This window comes from Mycteria americana, chromosome 6 (genome assembly GCF_035582795.1).
Source record: "Mycteria americana isolate JAX WOST 10 ecotype Jacksonville Zoo and Gardens chromosome 6, USCA_MyAme_1.0, whole genome shotgun sequence".
NCBI lineage: Eukaryota > Metazoa > Chordata > Aves > Ciconiiformes > Ciconiidae > Mycteria > Mycteria americana.
The window spans coordinates 30,747,464-30,765,707 of NC_134370.1; the positions used below are offsets into that span (position 1 = coordinate 30,747,464).

General features: G+C 36.7%; 1 protein-coding gene across 7 annotated transcripts in view; it reads left to right on the forward strand.

The window, feature by feature from the left end:
- Positions 1 to 18,244, forward strand: part of NRG3 (neuregulin 3) — a 424,661-nt gene that overhangs the window by 296,426 nt on the left and 109,991 nt on the right. For all 7 annotated transcript variants that reach the window (XR_012776172.1, XM_075505214.1, XM_075505209.1 and 4 more), the window contains exon 3: positions 10,591 to 10,664. Coding sequence is in view for 6 of the 7 variants with exons in the window: in XM_075505214.1 (XP_075361329.1) it covers positions 10,591 to 10,664 (74 nt within the window). In the remaining variant the exon portion in view is untranslated. The remainder of the gene's footprint in view (positions 1 to 10,590; positions 10,665 to 18,244) is intronic.

Genomic DNA, 18,244 nt, shown 5'->3' on the forward strand with positions numbered 1-18,244 from the left:
GACTGTAACTTTTCTTATTTCAGCACTAATATAAAGTAACAAAAGCTAAACATTAAAAAATTTAAATTCTTAAAATGAAAAAAGTTGATTAAACCTATTCACATTTTTATCTTTTCAAAAAGCTTTTTCCAGATATTGATATTTTATTCAATTTGGAGTAGTATTTTTTTTAATGATCAAGACTTGAATAATGAAAAAAGTGTGTTGCCTGTCCAGTGCTGTCTGACCTAGACAGTGTCATAAAGTACTGTAAGCACTGTTTAGATGGAATTAGAAGTGCATATGAACTTTTGAGTAAAAGTTATCACTTGTTGACTTCGTAACATTTGGTTTTAGTAGAGCACGGCTGTGAAAAATTGAGCTGATACTAAGCATGATTTTCTAATCAGTAAAAGCAAGGATAAGTCTCCTGGGACCATGATTTTAAAAGATTTAGCATAAGGTGAGCATGACCTTGTGCTTGTCAACATTGACTGCATGTTCTTGATTACTTTTTCCAGTCTTGTTCCAAATCCAGTTTTATTGTGAAAACTAGAAGTTCAAGTGCTCCTCCATCCCCTGCTCTAGTAAAGTTTTGAGTTTTCTATCATTTTGTTTAATAGTAGTCTTAATCTCAGAAGGAAGCATTGCATCTTTGCTCCTTTCATCTTCTTTGTTCATTGGAATATGTCAAGAGCTACACATTTGGCAATAGTTCAGAAGGATTCTTAGATTTCTTCTACAGATGGGTTATTTTCGGCATGTAAATGCTGGTCAGTCTTGACCCCTCTGGGTTTTTTTGATGACTGCTTCTGCCCAATTCTGTCTGTGGTGTGTTTGTATTTCTAGCCATTGTTTTTGCCGCAGAGTAATGCAGTCCTATCGGATTTGAATTTTTCTCCAACACAAGAGACTACTGCTCTATATTATTGAGCTAAGAATGGAGAGGGTAAGATTTCATTTCTGTTGATGACTGAACAAGCCAGATGATCGTCGTGATGTCTGTTCTCTAGTCATCCCAATGCACTTGGGTTTGATAGTTCCTGAATACAGTCTTACTTAAAGACTGTTCTCCGGCTGAAAGGGAAACAAAGGACTTCAAAACTAGAAATTTTGTTGTTAAAATATATGATGGAAAATGAAGTCTAGAGGCCATCTCTTGAAATCATGGAATTCATCCTAGCTCAGTCACAAGTGAAAGGTATATTTTATTGTTTTTTCTTTGCAGCTACATAACAAGATTTGACATACGTAATAGATGTGGTAGCAGCCCAGAGATGGAGGCTCAGGTCAGTTAGGCTCCATTCAGCACTGAAGTTAAGCATCGGTCTGTTTGATATGGATTTAAATAAATACATTGATTTTGTTTGGACAAACAGCGTAAGTAGGTCTGTCTAGATCCCAGTGCCTTCTACATGTGTTTATGCACCACTCACTAGGGTTTGAAACATGACTGTATTCTAGCTACCTGTTGCTGACTTGTAACTGTACCCTCTTCAAATTCTCACATGCTTGCTACAATAAAAAACTAAATGCAAAATCTTTTTTCAATCTTGAATCTGATTGTTGAAACTAAATTACAGTCAGTTGCTAAGTTGCCACTTCAAATTGTTATGCATAAGACTTGTATCCAGATATAAGTATTATGGAAACAAAGGGAAAAATAATTTCTTAAGGATTTCATTATCCTTGGTGGGTGAAGATAATTCTTATCCCATGAAAAGCCTAAAGCCTGTGCATTAGTGTGAAATGTTGACCTGCATGTGCATATGCCACAAGTAAATTTGATACCAAGTAACTATCAATAATACAATAAATTTATATCTTCAGATACAAAACCTAACCTGAGTTTTAAGTGAATACTGTAGTCTAGAACCACTGTGTAACAATTCTGCATGGGCTATGTGCATTGATTAAGTATATGAAACTTTCTTCTTTTTTTTTAAGGGAACATCTTCAAATAGAAAAAAATGGTCTGTTGTTGAGGGGAGGGAAATGATTATTAGTTCAGGTGCTGCCATAGGTCTGGACAGCTTGAATGGCTTTCCTAACACTGCTTGATAATTTTTATTTCTTTTTCTGACCTAACTTTTATGAAAGACTAAGAAGGAAAACCATCCAGATCAGGAGAGGAATGATAATTCAGTAGTTCCTGCATAACTTTGGATGAGGCATTTAAGTCAAAGCCACATAACTCCTTTTAAATGCTAAAATCCTCATTTAGTTCAATGGGTCCTACAGAGGATTTAGAGAATTCAGATTTTAGTAAAGTATCCCCATTTAGTTTCTCCAAGGCTAAAGGAGCCTGAAACACTGGAGTCAATAAATTAGTTGAAAGTTGTATTATCTAAATCTTGGCAATGACTCGGGGTTTTGTAGCTGTGACCTTTAATCTCTATGCCATTTGCACCAGGAGCATAATAGTACTTCCCTATTTCAGAGAGGTGCACTGACAATTTACATCCTGAAAAAATATAGTGAATTACACCAACGATAAGTATGATTTTTAAAAAGTCTGATTCAATTTCTCTATTGATGTTAGAGTGTTTCAGCTAGCCTGGTTCTAGGGCAAATGATGTAGAAAAAAACTTTTCTTAGCCTTCTTTGGCTGCCTTTTCAATATAATTTCCTTTCTGGTTACTTGCTGTACTTACTTTTAACAGCTGCAACATTTTAAAAGAAAATTGATATAAAAGTGATCTTTTTTTTCCTTAAAGTTGATATTGTCCATTCTGTAAGAATTGTACTATTTCTTTACACAATAGTCAACCTTATTTCTTTAAGAAAAGAAAAAGAAAAGGCAGATACATATCTTTATTCAATCACGTAATAGATTGCAAGGCCTTCCAAAACTAAAGTATGTTCAAACCCTGATATGAAGACTTTATTATGCATTAAGTTGCATCTCTGTTGTGGAGATTATTTTAGGAAAAAAAAAATCTCAAAGAAAAAAGAAAAAGAGGAGGGGGGTGAGTGTCCTGGGTAAGTGTTCTGGCCTTCCCATCTGAAGGGATCCATGTTTGTGTTCAAGAAATACTGTGTCTTTACCCAGCTCCTTACTGGGTCCCCAGTTTTGTTATTTCTAGTGCCATGCATTCATTTTAATTTAATTTAGTTGATTTTTATCTGTTTATATTAACTTTAGTTTAATTTTAGTTAGGTTATATTTTGTGCATAACATAGACCGTATGGGCTAGAACTTTATGCAAGGAGTGCCCAAGAGTCTGCTGGTCCCAGAGCTGCACATATTGCTGCAGTCATAAATCCACAGCATTTTGAAGTAAGGACCCACCTATCTAAACATACCTTTTAAAGACTGGTTCTGTTTCCACTTTTTTGCACAAAAGGTATCATTTTTGCTTCTTGGTGCTAAAAGCCTCTGGCTATTTGTGTTTGAGGTTACTAAGGGCGGTCAAAAATCCATGTTTGCTTTTTCTGTTTTGCTTACTGATGGTGTCTGTAAATAGTGGGTAACTAGATGGTTTGGCTAGTGAAATTGGTTTACTATAGTGATATAAAGTAGTAGAGGCACCTGGATTTTTGTGGTCGCATATGACTTAGACAATTGCAATATGGGTTTTAATAAAATTACCGCAACCAAGACTTGAAGGCTGTGTTAGTGTATCCGTATGGAAGATCTCACCGGTGCATTTTAAAAGTCTGATTACAAAATAGCTACAGTTTGTCATCTTCGGACAAGGAAGAAGGATAGGGCCTGCCAGTGAGAAGCATATTATAAAAAGTGATTCTCTATAATAGATTGGAGTGCAATGACGTAGATGTCCTATGTCACTCATGGAAACAATTGAGGAAAAACTGCATTTTTTTCTTTTTCACCTAGCTTTAAAGTCCAGTGTTTCATTTCAGGAAGAGTTTGAGCTTTATTCAATTATATACGTTGGAGTGTTAGATCAAGGAAGGAATTAATGAAGGGCAGTTTCCCCCGTTGCTGTGGTAGGCTTTTGTAACTGGTTTTGTATTACGGGCTCTCACCCTTCCTCATACTTCTCTTCCCGTCTGTGCCCCCTGCCCCGAGTGCTTACTGCCAGCAGACCTCATGCAGTTGGAGCTCCTATGGTCCAACGCCCATGGTCACTCACAATTAAGAAAAGCCTTTTCCTTTAACAGTTTGCTCGTAAGTTGTTGCATGATCCTTTTATGAAACAATATCAGAACAGTCATATCAACTTGAAAAAGTCTTTCCATTGTGAAACTACAGAAACAGATTTGCAAAGAGAAAAATGTCATCTCTGCCAGCACTGCTTGATATATACCGTGTCTCCTGAGCCCTGCAATTTCTGGAAAAGTCTCCAATAACCATTAGCTGATTTGCAGTTAAAATATTACTTCTGGTTTGTACAAACCTACAAACTACAAACTGTTGGGTGTAAACAATTACCTGATAACAATAGTAACTCTGTCCAATGCTCAACACATGACTGTTTCACTCAGGCATGATTAGAGCTGTGTTGGAAACTTTTTCATTGTCTCCCCCCCCCCATCTATTTTGAGATGAAATGGAATATCTCTGATTTTTTTCCAAGAACAATACAAGAGCAGTCCTTCCTAGAACAGATAATAATCAAGTGATCAGGATATGTCTGTGATATAGGAAACCTGGGTTCAAGTCTTTAATGCTTCATTTTCACATCAAAAACTGAATGTGAATCTCTTAGGTCTCAGGTGAGTGCCTGACCAGCAAACTATTGATTTTTATGAAGGGTTAATTTTCTGTCTGGCTTTGAGTGTGGTATCCACTGAGAAAAATTCTAAATTGTGATTCAGTGGTCTAATCTGTTGAATCTAGGAAGCCTGTTTTCTGCTTGTAGTGGCATGCTGCATGTGTTAAATGACAAGGCATCCTGTCTGACCCTCACTGTTAAGATTACTTTTTTTTCCCTTGTGTATAAAATCTTCATCTAATAACAGTCACAATAATAAACATAAATTTCCATTGATTCCAGTTAAGGTCATTCTAGTGGCAAGCAGAGAAGTCTGTATTTAGCTTACCTGCAGAGCAGAGGACTTATTTTTCATTGTTTACAGCATATTTCAGGCTAGACTGTGGGACAACCCAATGGCCTATACAATGTCATGGCTTGCTACTGTATATTTATTGCATAACTGGCTCTCTAACCCAGGATAAAGCGTATTGCATTGTCTGTGTGAAAATAAATGCTTGATCAAAATTTTTAGACCATTGGAATATTTCTTTATCATGATCTCTGATTCCTCCCTTAGAGGAGGAGTAAGAGATGCAGTATGTACTCTTATTGGCATCTGATTGTCAGTACAACGGCTGTAATGGTGCCATGAGAAAATAATTTGTAACTGATCCAGTGAAATTATGAGGTGGATCATTCTAATTAATAGCATTTTTGAGATTGTCATTTTGTAGCTTTTACAAGTGGAAGGAAATGTGTTGGTCTGGATACACTGCAAAAATTAACTTTCATTTTTCATAGGTACTATTAATTCCATCTTTCAAATTGTATTACTCCTGTTTATGAGGCTAGAATCAGATTATAGGTTTATATAAGTTCATCTTTTGGGCACTGCACTATTAAGACATTTCTGTTAAATGTCACGGATCACTTTTGGCCTAGGATATGCTTATTTTCTTGATGTATAGTATTACAGCTTTGTCATCTGGCATAGTCTGTCACTGAGGTTCCAAATGCCATTTTCAAAATTTCCATTTCAGAGGAACTCATATATCTTATGGTTGCAAAATTCTGGACTTTGTGCAGAGAATCTATTTTCTGCGTGCTTCTTCACATGGTCAAAGGCAATGTGATCACCACACTTAAGGAAGAAAAAGAATTATTCCCTTTTCAAATGGATGGTCAGTATCACAGGGGAAGAGGAAAGAGGCGGGGGTTCACAACATTATCTTCCATAGCCCCTGCAGTCTGCTGGTGCCACTCTCTCTCCTGCCTTCTGTACATTACTGTCCCTTGAGAACTAAAATATTTCAGTTTAATAGGGATATGGAGCTCTATATGGAAGTATGTGGGGAAAATGTAAACTGTGATAGTAATGGCTTCTTGGCCATAAGCTTTATATGTCCTTCCCTAACTCTTCTAAGTAGGTTCTTTGTAATATATTCCCTTTCTCCTGCTGGCTTTAGATATATTTTATTCTTCAGCTTCACTTAACGTGCAATTTGCCACCTCCCTGCCCCCATTCACTTTATTCTTTACTAGTGTGTCCCATCTGAAATTTAGGGATTTAGAGTGCTGTGTTATTCTGACGTGTGATGCGGTCATCTATTTGAAATCTCCCTTGGCTCCATAAGGTTTGAATATACAAGAAACAATTCTGAGAAATTGTCTGTGATCTCTTTGACTAGAACATACATGTATTTACTCTTTAATATTAAAATGGGGACAAAAGGATTGAATAAACGCTCGTATTCTGCTTACTTTTTAATACTTAAGTGCAAGTATGCTTGAGTAGAAAGAAAAAAACTTCTCACCAGGAATGAGAAATGTATTTCTGCGTATATGTTTTCACACAAAGGACATTATGGGTGACTCCGTGAAGTGCAATGCGCAATGCAGTTTGTCTTTGGTGACCTTAAAAAACATAATCTAGAGAAAGTACATTACCAATGAAAGATGTAAAAATACATGATAAAATGATCTTAGTTAAATTTAGCAGGTACTATTTCAGGATGTGTTGTTTGCAAGCTTTTTAGCAGCTGCGGATTAGCTTTACCTGTGATTCTTTTCATACCATTTAATCAGAAGGATTTAAATCATTCCATTCATACATTTTTGTTGATATTTTTGGTCTAGAGCCTAGACAGATACAGTTATTCTGGTGAAAATCTGAATGCAAAATAGCCAATTCCATTTTCATATTTACTTTGCAAGGAGGCTGTAATTAACGCTATTAGAGCCCTTCACCATGGTCTGCACTTAAGTGTGTGCCCGAGCCTGCTCATGCAGTGCACCACTTCAGCACAGAAGTGATTTCTGGTGCTGGGATGGAGCTTAGACTGCCCTCTCTGTCCTTCGCTGCGGGGGTCCCACATGTGGATCAGAGCTTCACTGCGAGCAATATCTTATCCTAGTTTGATTTTCTTTTGCCTTTTTTTAAAGGCATATCTAATAAACATTTGCTTGTCACATAATCAAATGATCATTTCTGAAACAGTCGGCCGCATCAAAGCGTTTCTCAAGATTACCCTGATTACTCACAGCTTTTTTTAATACATCCATAAATATGAATGTGATCATTCACGCTGCATGTGGCAATATTGAACGATCTCAGCTGGACTTCCCTGAACTTCTGTATGTGACACAACAGTGTTGTTTTAATAGGGTTTTTCATGGGGGTGGGGTTTTTTTAACTTAGAGGTGTGATGCCAATTGGCAGCATGTGTGCATGTCAGGTATTGTGGGCACAATTATCGCATCTGCCCATTTAGGACGGATGACAGATGCTTTAGCAAAGATTATAGGATGCCACAACATGATCAGCTTTCATCATATTATAACGTTACAACTGTCAAATGTATATTCTACAAGACTTCAATTTCACAAGACTTAAATACAAAGGTTTAAACTTTGTTGTGATATTAGCAGAGCAGTTATTGCTATTACTTGGTGTCTTACAGAGTTCAGAAATCATTTGTTAATGAAACTAGGAGACTTAGTTTTTATCTTTGCTGAAAAAGTTAATATAATTTAAAAAACAACCTATGTATGGCCATAGTAGTTGTTATCTTAGTGTAAGATTATGTTATTACATTAAAAGATTGTATTTATTCTTTCATATATCAGCCACCTCTGTACTAAATTTTGAAAGTAACAAAAATAAATTTCTCCTGTGGCATGTTCATCGAAGTGTACAGGTAAGTGAAAATGTGACTTTAGACTCATCCAGGTCAGTCAGCCAGCTGATTACTGTATGCTCCAGTTTCACAGTGATGGAGACAAGCAGCAGTATATGTATGATATATGTATGTATATACAAGCAGCAGTATATGTATGATATAGTCAGGATAAAAATAATAGTTTAATATGATAGCCAATACATTTTTAAGAGAAGAAATCCATCCCCATCATTATCTTCAGATTGCACAGCATAGCTGTGGCAGCATGCAATTCAGTCAGGTGCTGGGGATGTTGTGTTTTACAAGGAAGAAGTTGTAAATCTAAGTGACTCTGTGATATATTCTGTTCCAACCCATTGCTCTTACAAAGTCAGGAAACGAAAGACATGGAAACACATCTAACTTCGAGTCTGGTACTGAGGTGATGCTTTACCAGTTACAGGAGTCTCCCATCAGATTGTTTTTGAGGCCACCAACTTTATCAGCATTTGCTGTATTTGCAACTGGTAAAATGTAACCCTTGCGAACAACATTAAATGGAAGGCAAAAATATCCACAGCACCTTTTGCCATTTTTGTGAGATACAAAAAATATTTTCTGATGTTTGATTTGGACCATGACACAGTTGGAAGGATTGGAATAGAGACCCCCTTAAATCTACCCTAGCAGCTACCAGTAGCAAAATTTGTCTCCTTCAATTCTGGCATGAACAATTGATTACCTAGACCACAATTAATTAGCTGGACCATCTGACAGGGGAATAAATGGTGCAGACTGTTTCTCAGCTGCGAAGTGAAGATAGTCTAAGGTTTCTGTTCCGTTACGTGAGGAATGGAGTGGTAAGGAAAGGAAAGAAAGGCAGCAAAGCTTCTGGCTCAGATGTGCCCCAGTGGCCATCAGAGACGAAGGGAAGGGGCCGCTCCTGCTAGCGTGAGGGTACTCGTAGCATTGCTCTGCCTGCCTCTGGCTGATGGGTATTCACGCATGCTCATGAGCACTCGGTATAGCTCTTCCAGGAGTTATCACTCTCTGACTCTTTATCCTCACATGTAGCATCAAAGTTTTCAGTTGTGGAATTAGGCTACGTGATGAACACTTCTATGACTTGCAGACCAACAGTTTAGCACAGGGAGTTTTAAGTCTGTAATAGGGTAATAGTAATGAAGCAGGTACACATGTATGTCAAAAAGTTAATAGAAAATACTAATGCAAAGACAAGAATATCCCCAACTCATGTAGGTTGTTCTTAAGCTTTGAAATGAGGTCTACCAACTCTTCTCAAGACTGCAACGAACAGGTTCTGTTTGATGTTAGGCAATTTCTGATATTTCATAATCAGAAGCAAAAAATGCATAAGCAGTGTCTGAGTATATGGAGACTTCTTCAGTTTTTCTGACTAGTGGACAATTTTAATTGAACATTCTGCATTAAAAAAAAAAAAAATCAGAACATTTTTCCTTGACTGATAACTTGTGACCACTACCATAGGATCTGAATTCGGTTTTCCCAGTCAGTCATTTTATAGATAGATGAGTACCAGTAAGAAGTTGATCTCCAAAGTAGCACTCAGTATCCTTCACAGAGAAAGGCTAAAACAGAGGGGCTTAAATAATATCTGTATTTTTTTTTATCTTCTTCTTACTGTAGATTTTTACTACTTTTGGGGGTCTGATGGCAATTATTATAATTTACATATTTGCTCACAAATGTACTTTCTAATCCCTGACTCAAGGCTGGTGAGAGGTACTTCTCACTGAAGCATTAATTTATTAACCCAAAAGCATTTTAAAAGGCAACTTTTAGAGGAAGCCTGAGTAGAAACATTGTGAAGGAGCAGATAACCTCTCTTCTAGACATTATCACATAATTCAAGCTGCAGTTGTCAATCCTAATGAAGGTGGTGATGCTGATTTGAGCATATTGTTTATATGATATGCAAGAGCTTTGGGAGATGGAAGTCCCTTTTGCTATCATTTATAATTAAAGTGTCCATCACTTTTCTCTGAAAAATTGCTTGGCAAATAAATAATTAAAGGCCTGATTCTGATACACTTAGCTGAAATGAGAGAGAGAGACTTCTGAGAACAGTCCGAATGCAGTAAATGCAATTTCTTCAAAGTAAGAATTCAAGATAAATAATAGTATTAGATTCTCAGTCAAAGCCAGTTCATGTTTTTTAAGGCAGGAGGGTATTCTGGTTTATGTGCTTTAAAATCTAATCCCACAGACATCTAAGACGGTTCACTTACAAACACCTGACATTGTCTATCGTGCCTAAACATGTTATCTTTTAAGCACCATAGAAACTAGTCCTAAAATTAATGTCTAGATAAGTGTTCCCTACTTATTCAAACAGCCAAAGATAAACAAGTTGTCAATCTGATGGCTTGTGGAGTACAGAAACTTTATAAAGCTTTGTGTTACCTAATGAGTTTATTTTATTACAAATATGTCTATTTTATAGAGGATTTTTCTTTGATTGTTTCACTGAATTGATGTCTAAAAGAAGGGTGGTGCTTAAGTGATGTTTCTTTTCATAGTTTCTGAAATAATCAAAAAGGGCTGAGGGAAATTTTTTGAAATACAAATGATTTTACATGCTTCCATTGTGTTCCAGTAATGACCTTGCTTCCATAATAGTTGAAATTACTGTAAATATGCAAGTCCCTCGCAGCACTGACAGGGAGAATTTCAGTTGATTTTGCTACCTTGAAATTAACCTTTTACTATCGCATGCGTATGTTTGTCATTTATCCCCTTTTTCTCAGGTGCAAAGAGGGCTACCAAGGAGTCCGCTGTGACCAATTTTTGCCGAAAACCGACTCAATCTTGTCAGATCCAAGTACGTCAAATGTTTTTCTTATATTTTTTAATCCATGCTGGAGGCTATTCTTGCCATGCGAGATGACCCTTTGCCTATTGTCAGAAAGCGTATTATGGACCACTGCCGTTGTGTGTAGAGAACACTGTTGCATTTGTTGGTAGGATAAATACAACATCCTTCAGTCTCTGTTCTTATAAAACATGTTCTGCTGCAGCAGGGCAGGCCATCAGAGGACTTGATTCCTTATGATTTGGAATAATGCTGCCCCTGCTTAAAACCAAAACATTCACTTTTCTCTACCTTTGACTCGAGAACAAATAAAATTATCTAATCTAAAAGGAAACCAAGTACAGGCTGGAAAGTGGTTCCTTCAAAAAAAAAAAAAAAAAAAAAAGTCAGATTGCCTGGAACTGCAGAGATTATAATCTCCTTGGAAATATGTGATGTCAGTTTACACAAAACCCAATTTTTTTTCACTTTTACAAGCGAACTTGCTCTGTATTTGCAGAGTAAAGGTATGCTTTCATTTAGTAACGTGGAGACAAAGTAACTTCTATTACACTGCTCAGTATATGCCAGAACACCATCTGTGTATATGTTCTCCTACTCCACTGTTGCACTTTTTAAATTATGTTTACTAACAAAACTATGTCAAAAATATTAGCCAAGATGAATTTCTTGGAAGTGAGTCCATTTACTAATTAATGTTGTTCATCTTAAATTTCTAAATGAAGTGACATACAGGAAAGGGTCATATCCAATCTCTTGTTTTTGTTCTTATACCTGGAAACTGTAATGTATTAAGTCTTCTGGTTTTGGGTGCTCTTTAAAATTCGTTTTGGGTTGGTTTGTGTTTTTTTGAAGAATAATGCTTGTTCTTCTAGTCTTTTTGTGCTTTCTGTTTATTTTCTTGTGCTTTTCCATGTGAAAGCCTGTTGCCAAAGACACCTGTTGTTTTGTAGTTCTCTGTGTTGTATAGCACCCATTATAGTTTGCTTTGTATTTGGTTTAGCTTTTCCTTTTGCTTGACCTTTAACGGTAAAGTGCAGAGCCTATAATGAATAGGCAGATTTTACCTTTGCCAGGTTGTATGTGCATGTGTAAACATAGAAGTTGTCAAGGAAAAAGGTACTTTGCCTCCTAAAAGTGGGGGAAAGGAAAAATCAATTAACAGGACAGGGTGGTACCTATCTGAATTGGTTTTAACAGTGAACTCTAGCTTTACACTCTCAAGAGTAGAGGTGAAATTCATATAGATACAATACGAAGCCCAGAAAAGACTCCCAGATTAAGCTGCCTGCACTGTAGGCCAAAAGCCCTACAGTGCTAATATACTGCAGAAAGTATTGTTGTTTCTTTGCAGCGTTGCGTTGGTTGCACAGACTTGTTGCTCTTTACTTGGGAGATGCTTACTTACCCTGGTTGGTTTCTGACTGCATTGTTTCCGTAAAACGTTCAGCCATCTGATCCTGCTTAGTAAGCTAAGGTGCTGCTGAAATGTCCTTTTTACACCTTCTGATTGCAAAGGCAATTTTATTTTATTTTACTGAGGCAGCTTTCAAAATTATATTATTTAGGGTACGTAGGAGCAGGGGACCTTGGCTTAACGTTGACATAGATCCACTGGGCATACCTATGGCCCAAGAAGGGCCCCTCTTCTGATATAAATAAAGAAGGTTAATACGAGCTAGGTACTTTCCCAGTCGGTTTTGAAATTTAACTTATATTTAATCCTCATCTGCATTCAAAAGAGGAAAAGCTTCTGTTCAGGTACATTTCTGTGTGTTGGTATAGTGTAATAATCTCCATGTATGTATGTGCATATGCACTTGTTCTAAGCATGCCTAGCCTGAAAGGGATATGTTAGAAACTTTCTGCTGCAGCTGGACAGTGACAACATGAAAATTTTGCTCGGGAGTTAAATCAGTAATGTATTCATCTTCCCTCTGGAGAGGAAAAAATTAATACCACACTGATAATCAGCACTCAGTGGGAGAGATATTTGCTATTTGCAAACCTGAGGAATGTAAAAAGTATTTGATGCAGTAGTCAAGTGCAATATGATCATCTCCAAAGGCTCTGGTGTTGCTTTGTAAAAACTTAGTTTTGTGGTTGAATGTGTGTTCAGATTAAGAAGAGTACTGCTGAAGGACACTAAAGGGTGAATTTGGAGGTTGCTTCAGAAAAAAGCAATTTTTGAAATGCAAGGCTTAATTTCTAAAAGTTGAACACCGAGATGAGTGCTCTTGTGTCTGGACTGCACATAGCCAACACTGACTGGTGTCAGTCAAACTTTATAAACAAGTCCAGCTCATTTGAGTTTTGTGGGATTGCTTACGGTTCTTGGTAGTAAATGTGTTCAGAACTGTTAATGGTGCATCTGATAACAATATTCAGCTTGTTTGAAGTATACGTGCATGAAATACTGAAGCAATATGTTTTTAATCTCACCTTGCCTGTGATAGCGCAGGTTACATTTTCAGAACTTTCACTTGACATTAAATTGGAAGTGAATCTGGCCCACAGTCACTCAGAAAATAGCAACAATATTGACTTAAAATTGTTAGTTATTTATACGTGCAAGAGCCTTTTTTAAAAATAGCCCTCTACAACAAACCAAGCTTGTTCAGCATGGCTACTATCTGAGGTTGCATAGTGGCAAATAATATGGTATGGCTCTGCAGTATTTTCAACAACACCAGGCCAAACCCAGCTTCTTACCTCATTTTAGGTGTATGTCAGGCAGGTCTTGACTTTACATCACAGATATGAATACAAATTATGTAATACTTAATATGGATTAATGTATGCTAAATCATGTCCATTTAGCCTAATTAAACTAAACTGTTAAGGTATTTAAGATTCTGCTTTCAGGAAACCTCTTGAAACTACCTGATGGTGTTTCAGAGTTCCTGAATTGGCATCCATGGCTTCTTGCAGTCAGACCTGCCACCTGCTACCTTCCTTCAAATCAAAGTTAGGATCAAATTCATAAGAAAATAGTTGTAAGACACACACAGAGCAACGTCAAAACACCCCAAACACAGGCCCTTCTACTGGACCTTCTGGCATCACGGATGTTAACAGCTTCCACTTCCCTTAATTTCTCCACTCTTAACCAGGTTTTCTGGCTATGAGTGAAAGATGTTAAAAAAACAAACTAAAAAAAACCCCAACAACAAAAAACCCCAACCCAACCCAAACTCAAGTAGTTTGAGAAGTTTGTTAATCTTGGAATATGGGAGAAACCTGCCTAAATCATGGGAGCTGCAGGGAACCCAACAAAATGAATAACGCTGCCAATAAGGGAAAAGGCTGCATGCTGCATGACAATGCAACCCATGCTCACGGTCGCTATCAAGAGGAGGGAATCTGTCAGCTCTGCTAATACTGGGTAGGACGAGTCCCTGAACTCTCTCTCAGTCATCGTCTCCTTCACCTATGGAGGAAGTACTAATGGGACAAAGAGAAAAGAAATAGCAGTCGCATGCTGAAAGGAAAGGATAGGAGTATATTTGAAACATTGCTTCAGCTTTCTCCATCTGGGCTAACTTCTCTATAAATACAGTTGATGGCAATGGTAGAGCACTTCTATTTTCAACATTATAAGTACAACTTTAACATAACTTTGTGTTCAAGTCATTTTTCAGGCATGTGTAGTCCTGTGTGTATCTATAGGATTAGGAACTTATATACAACATAAATTGTACAAATGTACTCATGTACTATCCTTTATAGTGTTCTGGAGTAGACCTGCCTGGCCCAACAAGTCTTGAAAGGTAAGTTATATGTAGGCTGCGGATATTTCTTTTTATACTGAGGCAAAGTGTAACCTTTAAAGCTTTGACTGGTCTGTGCAGATATTCCAAAGTGGTGAACAAGGCATTGAAAATGGGTTTGTCACGTTACCCTTTTTAAATCAAATTATGTTGAACTCCACCTTCAACTATTTTGTTCTTAACTCACTGTTGAAAACTACTTTCATATGCAGAAAGTGTATTTCAGTTTTATAATGTGCTGTATTAATTTTATATTTGACATACTAAAATTCGAGTTGTCCCATTTGACCTCAGAAGCTTAAGTGAAGAGGGATCCCCTATCAAATATCAGGAATGTTATCTGAACCTTTTTCAAAATAAATGCATTATTTTCTAAAAGGAGAAAAATAGGATGGAAAGCTTATAGGTCATTAAGCCATGCTCCTGCTGTTGCAGTCAACCCCATCATGTAATTCCTTCCATAAGCTGATCATACTTCAAACCACTTACAATCAGTGTGAACTAGCCACTAGAAACAGGTTTTGTTTATCGTCCCTGTTTTGAGGGTTTCAAGACTTACGTGTTTCCACCCAAAATCTGTGCACAGCCCAAATTTCTCAATTATGTCTTTGTTAAAACATGCACCTTGTTTCTACATTGATTTTTTTTTTTTTTTTTTCTGTTTCCACCATGTTACGCTTTGGGTCTGTTAGACTGGCTTTTTCAAATGTCAGAAGTCTTGTTGCTATAGTGTTAGCTATAGCCTGTGGTCATATAATACTTTAACCTGTGACAGCATGGCACACATCATGTTTCTTTTTGAATCTCATCAAAGAGAAACCTGCAAGTGTCATGTCTGGAATCTTCAGTTACTCGTTCTTAGACTACCTCTTTATGTAGCAAAGGCTCAAAACCTCTCTCCTGGAAGACTAGGACTGTAAATAAGTAAAACAACTCCAGATAGTTTAAAAATGTATTCAAAGACTCAAGAGCCACACACATCTCCTCCAAAAAAAAGTCCCCAAAACACCCAAACAAAAATATTGGGCTTTTTGTGTTTTGGGTTTTGTTTTGGTTTTGTGTGTGTGTGCGTGTGGTGGGTTGTTTGGTTTTGGGGGTTTTTTTGGTCTTCCCTGTCTGGTTTAGTATTTGTAAGATCATAGGATAATTTCGGTTGAAAGAGAAATCTGGAGAACTCAAGAGGTCCAGCCTCCTGCTTTAAGCAGAGCTTTGAAGTTTCTGCTAACTGCACTGGACACCACAAAGGTAGTCTGTAAAGGGACTGTTATTAAATAGAGGAAAAAATGTCACAGTTGTGAAATATTTATAGAATATATTTGCAAATAATTTGAATAGATAAAATAAATTAAACTTCTGAGTCTCTTATTGAATTATTGATTTTCTAGAACCTGAATAATTTTTTTGGTCAACTTTACTCAACCTTTCTGAATTTGTCAATAATCCTCTTGAATTTGTTTTTTCCTCCTTTTTTGATTTCTGGAAGGCATAGGAGAAAATAAGATTTTGCTATTGGAAATACTTTGAAGGTTGGATGTAGGTAGGGGCAGTAATGAGTGGAAGAGAATCTAGGGAAAAGAGGAGGACTGACTAGCCTGAGGTGGATATCTGAGTTTTGTGGAGGGCAAGTCCTTCTAAAACAGGTTTAACATGGGGCTTGTTTAACCCCAGATAGACCTTTTGAACTCTGGATCTAAATCTGAATTTTGTGGCTTAACTTTGTCTCAAAAAGAAAATGTTTTTAAGCCCTTCTGCAGTAATTATGTCATCTGTTTAAGACTGTTTTGTATTCAAAAAAAGCATATGGAGGGAGCGGCTGCAGACCAAATTTCTTTTGTAGTAGTTTTCATTTTATGCTATTTTATCAATCTAATTGCAAAGAAGAGTGCCACATCAACTGTGTGTTCACAGAATAAAAATTATTAATGTTACTCTAGGATAGGAAGCTTTTACAAAAATGAAATGATCAAAAGGTGATATTTTATTGCCTTGTAAAATTAGATTTTAAGAGCTATGTGGTGACAATGGTCAAGTGAAGTCCCTGAAAATGACAAGTCAATGTAAGATCTGTTAGCATCCATCAAGTGGGTATGACATTTCTGTTAACTACTGTTTCTTTATAAGGATATATAAACAGAGTTCCTCCAGTTCAAATGCATTACAAATCAACCTAGATTAGGGAAGGAAGGAAGGAAGGAATTGCCTTAACAGAAATAGCAATAAAGGAGAAAAGCAACACAGTCACTTCGTAAGTTTTAATGAATTTATCTAGAGATGAGAAAAGATGCATCACATGAGACACAGGCTGGGGAATTTGAAACCTCAGCAAGGTAAAATAAGAAAGAAAAGATATCCTTGGGGGAATGAGGGACGTGTTTTCCCTCCTCTTTGATCAACTGTGGGTAGAGACCTCAGGATACAGACTGTAAAAGGTGACGTGTTTTCGAATTTGAGTTGGGTTGATGCTATAAAATTTTACTTTGTGTGAACAGTATGAATCTTCTTGTTTTGTTGGGGTTTTTTTTTGCTTTAAAATAGGAACTTAGGCTTTATTCTGCAGAACTGGAATGAAATGCTCAAAACCAGAAGTGCAGCATTAACAAAGTGTTAGTAAAATGATTCACCACTGATAAATGCAAGAGTGAAAGTTAGAGCCCAAGAGAAATTAATTGAAGTCACAAATTTGCTACTGATGCAGTGGGCAAAGAAAATCACACTCAAAATCACGATCAGTTTTGGTAATATAATTTTTTCTTACAATCTTAAAAACAAAATTCAAATGCATAGGAAACAACTGGAAGTAATATTTTTTTCTACAGGTAAGCTAAGAGTGACTTACACAGAATGTGCAGTATAGATGCTATTTAGTGATTTTTTTTCTGTCACTACTGCAGAATAGATTTTAAAAATCACAAGAGTATTGTTGATCTTCATATTTCTGATGTAGAGTTGGGCATATTTTAAATTACTTCTAGGATCCTAAATCTGTGTCACTCTTCTCAAGTAAAAGGGGAAAAAAACTAAATCCAAAACAACCCACTAGTGTGAGAGCAGTTTCCAAACAGCATTGCTTTTGTGGGCAATAACAGAGCTTTTTTCCCCTATTTTCACTGAATTCCAAATCCTTTAAAAAAACAACCAGCAATGAGTTTGCATAGATTTACACACACACACACACACACGGCTTTCTTTCTGTAAAGAATGAAGGGGGACTTACAGTTTATTTCCGTTTCATACTTCAGTTTTAAATTAATTGTCGGCCTGTACCAAATTCATGTCTATCTTTATTTAGCATTAGCTAAAATAACATTAATTAGCAAGTCATACAGGTTTATTTGGAAAAGTAGAAAAATTCACTCTGAATTTGACCCAAATCCTTTTATTAGTTTTAAAGGAACATCAGTTCTTTATTCTCCTCTGTTCATCTCTTCTCCTGGAAGACAAGAATGTGTTGGCATCTGGTTACTCAACATTGTTTTATTTTCAGAACTTTTTGTTTAAAGTCTTGAAGTATGTCTGTTTTTGCCATGACTTTTAGGCCATAGGTGGTCTTCTGTAATTCAGCTTGTGAAGACTGCATGTCTGTAGAAATTCATGGAGAGAAGCTGGAATCAGGTAGATGCAGTATCTTTGACAGCAGGGAAAAAAAAAACCAAACAAAGCTCAAAACCATTTGTTTCCTTCTTCTTTAAAAGCTGCCTATATGTGGAAGGATAATAATGAAATTGAAAATTCCTTTTATTTGAGCTCAGTATAAATCCCAAGGAAGACAGAAAATAGAGATAGCTAGCAATGCAAATCCCAGTCAACCAAAATTTTTAA